General features: G+C 61.3%; 3 protein-coding genes across 4 annotated transcripts; all 3 read left to right on the top strand.

The window, feature by feature from the left end:
- Positions 1-7: 7 nt before the first annotated feature.
- On the top strand, positions 8-925 carry CKS1B (CDC28 protein kinase regulatory subunit 1B). 2 transcript variants are annotated; one of them, XM_040088021.2, is made up of 3 exons: positions 8-136; positions 481-608; positions 675-925. In XM_040088021.2, the coding sequence occupies exons 1-3, from the start codon at positions 78-80 to the stop codon at positions 725-727; spliced, it is 240 nt and encodes a 79-aa protein (XP_039943955.1). In that variant the 5' UTR covers positions 8-77; the 3' UTR covers positions 728-925. The 2 variants fall into 2 exon arrangements, with proteins under 2 accessions (XP_039943955.1, XP_039943954.1); XM_040088020.2 differs by having other exon boundaries at positions 481-925.
- A 299-nt stretch (positions 926-1224) lies between these two features.
- On the top strand, positions 1225-4920 carry FLAD1 (flavin adenine dinucleotide synthetase 1). The gene is made up of 7 exons (XM_040088019.2): positions 1225-1392; positions 1491-2250; positions 2682-2829; positions 3039-3137; positions 3237-3426; positions 3802-3875; positions 3957-4920. The coding sequence occupies exons 1-7, from the start codon at positions 1231-1233 to the stop codon at positions 4090-4092; spliced, it is 1569 nt and encodes a 522-aa protein (XP_039943953.1). The 5' UTR covers positions 1225-1230; the 3' UTR covers positions 4093-4920.
- A 996-nt stretch (positions 4921-5916) lies between these two features.
- LOC120764340 (mothers against decapentaplegic homolog 6-like) lies at positions 5917-9020 on the top strand. The gene is made up of 4 exons (XM_040088290.2): positions 5917-6090; positions 6438-6848; positions 6982-7095; positions 7720-9020. Exons 2-4 carry the CDS (start codon positions 6458-6460, stop codon positions 8253-8255), a joined length of 1041 nt encoding a protein of 346 aa, XP_039944224.1. The 5' UTR covers positions 5917-6090; positions 6438-6457; the 3' UTR covers positions 8256-9020.
- Positions 9021-9071: the final 51 nt, after the last annotated feature.

The following is a 9071-nucleotide window of genomic DNA, read 5'->3' as shown; positions in this document are numbered from 1 at the left end:
CGGGGCGGCGGGGTTTGAAAGCGCCGCGGGGGGCGGGGGCGCCAACGGCCGCCGAGGGAGGGCACGGTGGGCCTGAAATGGCGCACAAACAGATCTACTACTCGGACAAGTACGATGATGAGGAGTTTGAGTACCGGTACGGAGCGAGAAGGGGTCCCATTAACATCTGCTTGATAAGGAGGCAGGGATCTTGGTTAAGATTTACCGGGGCGAGGGAGGGAAATGCCTCGGGAACGTAAAACGATGGGGTGGAGAGGTCATTAACAGCTCGCTAGGGGGAGGGGAGTGGTGGGCGAGTCATGGGTCCCTAGTGAAACAAGAGGAGAATTATCCTGGTAACACGGGGGGTCCCCATAAGGATTCTGTGTTGGGTCACGGTGCTGGTCCCGTTAACAGCTCCCCGGTAGGGAATCTCCGTCCTGGGGAATGAGGGGTTGTGGGGGGTGCCGTGGTGTTGACTGAGGGGTGCGGGGGCCGCAGGCACGTGATGCTGCCCAAGGACATCGCCAAGCTGGTGCCCAAGACCCACCTGCTGTCGGAGTCGGAGTGGCGAAACCTGGGGGTGCAGCAGAGCCAGGGCTGGGTCCACTACATGATCCACGAGCCAGGTGAGCCCCGCGGGGGAGCGGGTGGCGCCCAGGGGGCTCGGCCTGACCCGCTCTTTTGCCCCGCAGAGCCCCACATCCTGCTTTTCCGACGGCCATTGCCCAAGAAACCAGAAAAGTGAGTGGCCCCTGGTCTGCCGAAGCTCCCAGTCCTTCCACGCTGAGAAAGCACCTTCCTCCTCCTTCTCCTCGGCATTCCTCGGGAGCTTCACCCCCATACCCTCGATGCTGCCTGAGCGCCGTTTTGGCGACTCGGCCCTCGTTTCGGGGGTCCTTCCCGTTGCGATCCCTCCAAAGCTTCAATAAAGTGATGTTTGGAAGTTGTCTGTCTGCAGTGCCGGGGGGAGGTGGGCGGAGGGGTCCCGGTACCGCGGCGTCTATCCTATTCCCGAGGAGGTTTTCCCGGGGTTTGGGGTGGGGGGGCCTCCCCGTGCCGAGCAGAGAGCGGGCCGTGGAGGCGGGGCTGCGCCGACACCCCCTCCCTCCTCGCCCCGGGATGGTTCGGTCTCCCGCAGGTCCCGCCTCTCGGCCAATGGGTGCCCGCGAGGCCGCGTGACGGACGTGCGGAGCGGCCCGTGAGCGCGTGGGGCGGTGTCGCGCTATGCGGTGGTGACCGGGCGGCTCCATGTGCGGGGTGCTGCGGGCTGCGCTGCGGGCTACGGGGCGAGTGGGCGGGCCCCTGCGCCTTGCCGCCTGTCGCCTCATGGCTGCTTCGGGCCCGGCGGCGGTGGCCCGGGGATCCGCCAACACTGCCGGCATCATCGTCATCGGCGACGAGATTCTCAAGGTGCGGCTGGGGTTGGGCCTGGGCTACGGGGGTGGGACGAGCTGGGGCCTGCACCTGGGGTGAGGGCTTCCCCTCACGGGCGTCTCCGTTCCCCTCAGGGATACACGCAGGATACGAACTCCTTCTTCATGTGCCGGCGACTGCGTGCTCTTGGCGTGAGTGTCGCCCGGATCTCGGTGGTGCCCGATGACGTGGAGGCCATCGCCAGTGAGGTGGCCGCCTTTGCTGCCCGCTTCACCTTCGTGCTGACTTCCGGGGGCATCGGCCCCACGCACGACGATGTGACCTTCGAGGCTGTGGCTAAGGCCTTTGGGGAGAGGGTTGTCCTTCATCCCGAGCTGGTGGCCCTGGTGCACAAGTTCTTTGGCAAGACGGAGGTGCAGTGCCCTGAGATGAAGCTGGCTCGTGTCCCTGAGTCCTCCCGTCTCAATTATGGCACGGACGGGCACACCGGCAGCACCTTCAAGTACCCACTAGTAAGTGTGCGCAATGTCTACATCTTCCCTGGCATCCCGGCCCTGATGGAGCGTGCCCTGGATGGCCTTGCTCACCTCTTTCGCAGCAAACAGACCCACTTCCACTCCCGCACCATCTACGTGTCATCTGATGAGATGTTCATCGCACCTGTGCTGAACTCAGCTGATGCCACCTTCCGGGGCCGCGTCAGCTTGGGCTCCTACCCAGACTGGACCAACAACTACTACCGTGTGAAGCTGACCCTGGACTCAGAGTCAGAGCAGGACCTGGAGGAAGCGTATTGCTTCTTGATGAGGGAGCTGCCACCGGGCGTTGCTGTGCCGTTGGTGACAGACTGTGTCTCTCCAGCAGCTGTGGAGGTTTATGGCCTGGCTGAGTCAGGTACCAGGAAGAGGTGCTGCAGCACAGCTCCATGCCTCCACACTTCTGTGCAGCCTAGCAGGACTGGGGAACACCAGCCTGGGAGCAGAGCTTGCCTGTTGTGGTCTGCTGGGAGGCTGGAGGGGTGCTGCAGCTGCAGTGGGCTTCATCCCACATAGGTGGGAATGGGACCTGTAGCCTCCGTTAGGGCTGGTGGTCGCAGGGTCTAAGAGCACACTGTACAGCAGTAGCAACAGTTCCTCAGTGTCCTCATGATCTCAGTCACATTGTGGCCCAGATCTCTGGGTTGAACAAGCTCTTGGCTGTGGTGCCAGCAAGGCTCGGCTATGTGTCTGGATATAAGATGTATCCAGAGGGTGAAATGCCATAGGTCCTGGGGCCATGCTGAGGGAACACGAGCTGGGCAGGCACCAACTGTCCTGTCCTGGCAGGCTCGGCCCTGGGGCAGAAGGTGGCAGCAGCCCTGCGAACCATCGAGGAGGCTTTGGACCAGTACAGCCTAGTCCAGCTCTGCGTGGGCTTCAACGGGGGCAAGGACTGCACAGCCCTGCTGCACCTCGTCCATGCTGCTGTGCAGAGGTACCCGTGCATGGGGGTCCAGGCTGGGGCAAGGCTGAGGGGTCCTACAGACAGTAGCCAGGGCTCTGGGGCTCTTGCTTGCTCTACTCTGGGGGAATGAGTGTATTCCTAGGGTCTAGCTGGTGGGAACTGGATGCTGCATTGCTGCCGTGCTGCCTTGCCTCCAGTTGCCATCAGTCTGAGTCCAGCTGCATTGGGTCTCTCTGCAGGCGGTTCCCAGCAAGACAGGAGAGGCTGCAGGTGCTCTACATTCGCACTGTATCGCCATTCCCTGAAATGGAGCAGTTCATTCAGGCAACAGTCCAGAGGTAGGAGGGTGGTCCAGAGGCAGGCTGGGGTGGGCTCTGCGCAGAGGGTGTGCAGCATTGCTTGCAGCCCACAGTCAACTGCCCACCCTGCCTACACAGGTACGGAGTCCAGCTCTGCACCGTGGAGGGCTCCATCCGGGAGGCACTGGCCCACCTGAAGGAGCAGCAGCCACAGCTGGAGGCTGTCCTGATGGGAACACGGCGAACGGACCCTTACTCATGTACCCTGACCCCTAAGTGTATGACAGACCCTGACTGGCCCCCTTACATGCGGGTGAACCCCTTGCTGGTATGTGGCCTCCACCTGCTTTGGGGCTGGGACTGTTGCCACCAGGCCAGACAGAGGGACCTGACGGGGCTGGGGACCAGCAGTGATCCACCCCAATCCTGGACAGCTTCTCTCACAAATCTCGCTCTCCCAGAATATCTGCTGCCCCACTGTGCAGCTGTGGGTGCCCCTTGCCACAGTGACGCTGCTGGGTGCTGTTGGACAGGGCTTATTCTTGTCTGCTGGGGGGTTTCCTGTGTTTGGGGAAGTGATGGGAGGGGCAGTGGTGCTCTGATATCCATCTGGCTGTCCCAGGTGCTCTCCAGAAAGGTCTGGCTTGCTTCCCTGGGAGGCAAGGGAGCCTCTGCCTGAATCCCTGCCCAATTCTGCCTGCAGGACTGGACCTACGGGGACATTTGGAAGTTCCTGCGCAAGCTCTTTGTCCCCTACTGTATCCTCTATGACAAGGGGTGAGTGCTCAGTGCTGCCCTTCTCACGTGCACAGCCAGTGCCCCTGGGTGCAGTCCTGCAGCTGCTTCTTCCCTCCGCAGCTACACGTCCCTGGGCAGCATGGCCAACACACAGAAGAACCCAGCGCTGCGCTACACGGATGCTCAGGGTCGGGAGAGCTACCGGCCTGCCTATGAGCTGGAAAATGAGGAAGAAGAGCGCACCTCCCGCCAGTGAAGGCCACGCTCTGGGAGGCTCCACTGAAATGCTGCTGGGAGTGACATTGAATAAAGTTGCTGCCTGTCAGCACTAAATAAACTCACTGCAGTCTGCGCTGCACTAGCATGTGGCCTTGTTGAGCCCTGAGGGCTCCATGGGGCAGGAGTGGGAGGAACAAAAGGGTCCCCAGGTTGTGCCCCCTCCCTGCACTCACTATTGTGGAAGTTTTGGAAATGTGGAGACTGTAACAGGTTCCAGTGCTTGCCGGGGCCCTGCATGTCAGCATTGCTGCCCCTCCCACCATGTCAGATTCTGCTGATGCTTCATGGGTCGTGCACCTCTTCTGGACAGTGTCAGCCTGTCTGCAGGGTGCTCCCCAGCAAGTGGCACGAGTACAGGCAGTGGCACTGCCACCTCCCTGGGGCCGTGCCTGGGCTCCTGGTTGCTGTGGCTTCTGTGGGAATGCATTTACCACCTCTGTAGCTGGTGCATTCGTGAACTGCTGGACTAGGGAAGGGCCTCCCTCAGTGTCACAGGATGCTGTCAGCACCTGCCTACCCTGGTGCTGTGGGTGAATGACCTGCCTGCAGCTTGACTTGATATGGTGTTTAGAACATGACAGGGGGCTGGCTGTGGTGCAGAGCCCAGCCATGGTGCTCCTGGAGTGAAAAGGGCCTGGCCACGGTGCTTGAGGGGAGACAGAGAACCTGGCTGTGGTGATCCAGTGGATTTAGAGGGTGTGACCTTGGTACTCATCAGTGGGTCCTTACCCCTTGTGCCTTTCTCCCCTCCACAGGACTGTGCTTGTTACCCTGTGCTGATGGAGCTGATGGACCTCTGGTGCTGAGACTCTGCTCCAGCATGCGCCCCCCCTGACTAGAGACCCCAGTAAACCTGAGCAGTGCCTGACTGGCTGCATCTGTTGAGGCAGAGTTCTGGGAACGTGTGTGTTTTGTGTGCATCCCCAAACCTTCCATTCCTAGCTCTGGGTAGCACTAAAGCAGTCCAGCACACCCCTTGCCCCTGTCCAGGACTGAGAGTCCCCACATCCCTTGGGGCCAAGGGGCAAGAGTGAGGAGCTGGGGTTCTGTCTGCATCTCCTGACTGCTCTCCCACGCCTGGCCATTTCCTGTTTCAGTCTGTGGGAAGCAGCTAGAGCAAAAATATTTCCAATGGGCCCAGCCTGGCTGGGAGCTGTGACAGAGGTCATGGCTGATCGAACCAGAGCATAGCTGTGGAGGTGGCTGTGGGTCTGTGAGCCCACCCAGTGCTGCCTGTGCTGGTGCCTGGCCCCAACACAGGGGAAGCTCTGCACACCCTGTCCTCAGCAGCAGCACTGGCGCCAGGGTGGCCTCCCTTATCTCGGCGGGAAGTCAGGAGCAGGAAGCCTGGCCCAGCGCGGGATAAGGGTCCCGTTTACATTAGCTCCTTTGTTGTGGAGCAGGCTCCCACCCTCATCCACTGCCTGTGGGGGGGGCCCTGGCCCGGTCAGGAACTGAGAGGCAACAGGAACCCCTGCCCAAGATGCCACGAGGGGCTTAAAGTGGTCCTTGCAATGGTCCCTGTGAGGACACAAGTAGAGATGGGGTCTGCTGTGACGTGCCCTGCCACTGTGCCTCATGGCTTCCCCCGCCCAGATCAGCTACTCAGCTGGACCCTGCCCTGTGGCCGTGCACCGGGGTTTGTGTTGCTGTTTGGGCTCCTGGCTGTGCACGGCTGCCTTGGTAGCATGGTGCTGAACATCCCTGACCACTGGAGCCCATGTATTTGGTGCCTGCCATGTCCTGGTGTGGCAGCCCTGATGTGGTGGCCCTGGCGGTGGCTCAGCCCCAGGGCTGGCTGGAATGAGGGAAATCAATGAATTCCCCAAACGGGAAGGTCCGGGGGAGGGGAGAGTGTCCCAGCACAGGAAAAAGTCCAGGCAGTGACGTGTGGTGGGCAGAGCAGTGCCGGCCGCCCTGAGAGCAGAGCCCCATGCAGTGCCCTGGAGCCTCTCACCCACCTCCGCCACCCACCGTGAGTGAAACCCTCTTCTGCAGGGACCCCTTGCCCGGCCCCATGACAGGGGGCTGTGAGGGGAGTGGGTGGGTGCTATGGGCAGGAGCATATGGACCCCTGCCCTTGCTGTCTCAGCACAGGCAGGTTCTCCAGCAGCAGGGGTTGTTTTTGAGGTCACGTCTGATGTGACCTTGGGGATGCCAGTACCCCTTGAAATGGCACCGTGCCCTCAAACAGCAGGAGGCAAAGCAGTCTTGCCAGGGATCTGGGAGGACACAGGAGGATGCAGCAGGGTCCCCATTGGGACCCTCTGGAGCCACAGCCCTCTCAGGGCACGGGGGATGATGCCTGTCTCCATCCTGCAGGTGGTCCCCACGACCACCCCATGTTCCGTTCACGCCGCGCTGGGCTGGTGCGGAGGCTGTGGCAGCAGCGCTGTGCAGCAGGCAGCCCCGAGGATGGCCCCAGTGCCCTCAAACCAGCAGCGCATGCCCTCTTCAACAAGCTGAAGGATGAGGAGCTGGAGCTGCTGGTGCAGGTGGTGGAGAGCCGGGGCGCCTGGGAGTCCGGCTGCGTTTTGGCACCACGGTGGGACCTACGAGGAGTTAAGCAGGGACTACCCCCTCAAGTCCTGCTCTGTCGCCTCTTCCGCTGGCCTGATCTCCACCAGTCCCATGAGCTCAAGCATTTCTACTGCGCTGGGGGCCAGGGGCTCTGCGGGGACTTGGCTGTGCTGTGCTGCAACCCCCATCATTTCAGCCGCCTGGCTCTACCTGGTGAGTGCTGGTGGCAACACTGGAGGCTGCCTTGCCCACCCAGGCTCTGACCCCTGCTCTCTGGGATTGACTCAGGGCTACAGTGGGGCAGGATGTACTCCCAGCCTCTCATTTCCTTCTCTCTCCCCTGCAGAAACCCCGCCACCCCCCTACTTCAAGGCATCCTGTGGTCCCTCCTGGCCAGATGAGCTCCAACATCCCAGCACTCAGCTCCTAGAGTTCAGCTGCAACGGTGGGGACTGGTCCGGTAAGATGGGCCCACCACACTCCACAACCCTCTGCCACACCCAGCAGGCAGGAGGACACTGGGCAGGGCTGAACCCCTGAGTCAGAGGCAGAGATTGGAGGGGACAGATCATGAAAATCAGGGAGTGGAGCCAACAGTCACTCCCAGCAGGAGGAAAAGACAGCGGCATGGGATGAGGGGTTCCTGCTGGGGGAGCAGCCTGGACCCAGACACACCCCGCCCCCCCCCCCCCCCCACTGAAGCGCCTGTTATTTTTGGCAACACCGTGCTCCCCGCTGGAGGAAATGCTGCCTATGGGGACACACACAATGTGCCTTGACGCACACAGCCCCAGCTCCCGCCTGGCTGCTGGCCACCAAGGCCACCGGCTGCCACTGCCCCACCTTCCCCTGCACTCAGGGACCAACCCCACAGACAGCCCTCCCCTACCCCTTCACCACGGTACTTGGGGACTGGGAACAACTCCAGAGACACACAGAGTGCAGGATCCTGTGCTGAGGCATCCCTGGAGCGCCACATCCATCTTTCTGTCCTCATACGCCCTCTGTGCCCACTCCCCTTAGCCCGTTCAGCTGCTTGTCTCAGTCATGTCCTGCTGGTGACAGCTCTGCTCTCCCCTGCCAGACACCAGCCTCCCATGGAGCACCGTCAAGGATAGCTGTTGGTGCAAACTGGCTTACTGGGAGTACCGGACACGTGTGGGCCGCCTCTACGCCGTGCATGAGGCATCAGTGAATATCTTCTGCGAGCTGCCGTGGGGCAGTGGGTTCTGCCTGGCCCAGCTGCCAGCTGCCTACCGCAGCTGTGCTGTCCAGCGGGCACGTGGCAAGATTGGCCGGGGGCTGCTGCTGAGCCGGGAGCCAGGTGGTGTCTGGGCGTACAACCGCAGCGAGCACCCCATCTTTGTCAACTCGCCCACTCTGAGCCCCCCTGGTGCCTGTGGGCTCACTGTCCTCAAGGTGCTGCCTGGCTACTCGGCAAAGGTGTTTGATTATGAGTGGGCAGGGGACGGAGGGGGCTGGCAGCTACCTGGGGAGGGACCCTGTGACCCCCACAGTATCCGCATCAGCTTTGCCAAGGGCTGGGGACCCTGCTACTCCCGGCAATTCATCACCTCCTGCCCATGCTGGCTTGAGGTCCTGCTGAACCAGCCATGCTGAGGCTGGGGCTGGTGGGGAGGTGCCAGGGAGCTCCCCAAAAGCAGGTTTGCAAGCTTGGGGGCCCTTCTACTGTTCCCCAGCCTGTGTTTTCCAGGGCTGTGTTGCAGTAGGATTGTCTTGGCTCTGGGGACTCTCTTACTGAGCGTTGACTGGATGCAGTCAACTGGATGCAGTGCCCCCCTTGCATGGCTCATCACCCTGCCAGCACCTGCTTAACCCAGCCATGGGGCTCTTAGTGACACAATGCACTATTTAATTTTTCTAAAAAATTGTTATTTTAATGTTAAAATTTATATTAATTTATCTATTTTTGTAAAAGAAGAGCAAAGCATAAGGCAGGAGTCCCCATTGTCAGGGCCAGGCCTGGGGGGTGGCATCCAGGGCCGGTGGGGACATGGAGAGCAGGAGAGAAGGGAGGTGGGAGGGAGTGGGGAGCTGTGGGCCTCGGTGTCAGTGCAGACAAAGGGAATGAGAGTGAATTGGCATGGCTGGGGGAGTGGGGCAGGTGAGCACAGCTGGAGTGTGGGGCAGGTTAGAGCATCTGGATAGGTGTGGGGCAGGTGGAATGAGGGGGGCCAGGTCAGCACCCCTGGGTTGGGGGCCGGTTCAGGGCTACCCAAGCTGAGTACCAGGCCCGAGGGGTCCTTCAACCGTTCTGGCAGCATGGGGGAGCCCCAACCAAGTACAGCCGAGGGGATCCCGGATTGCCCGAGACGCGTCTGCTGTTTTTAACCTAAATAAAAGGTGCCACCGGCACCAAGAGACCCCCGTGTCCTTACACGTATCGGTGCCGCCCACGGGGCTCGGCTCCGGGAA

Source organism: Hirundo rustica, chromosome 29 (assembly GCF_015227805.2).
Source record: "Hirundo rustica isolate bHirRus1 chromosome 29, bHirRus1.pri.v3, whole genome shotgun sequence".
NCBI classification, from domain to species: Eukaryota; Metazoa; Chordata; class Aves; order Passeriformes; family Hirundinidae; genus Hirundo; species Hirundo rustica.
The sequence above is the reverse complement of the archived record's forward strand: the minus strand, read 5'-3'. Positions and strand labels throughout refer to the sequence as shown.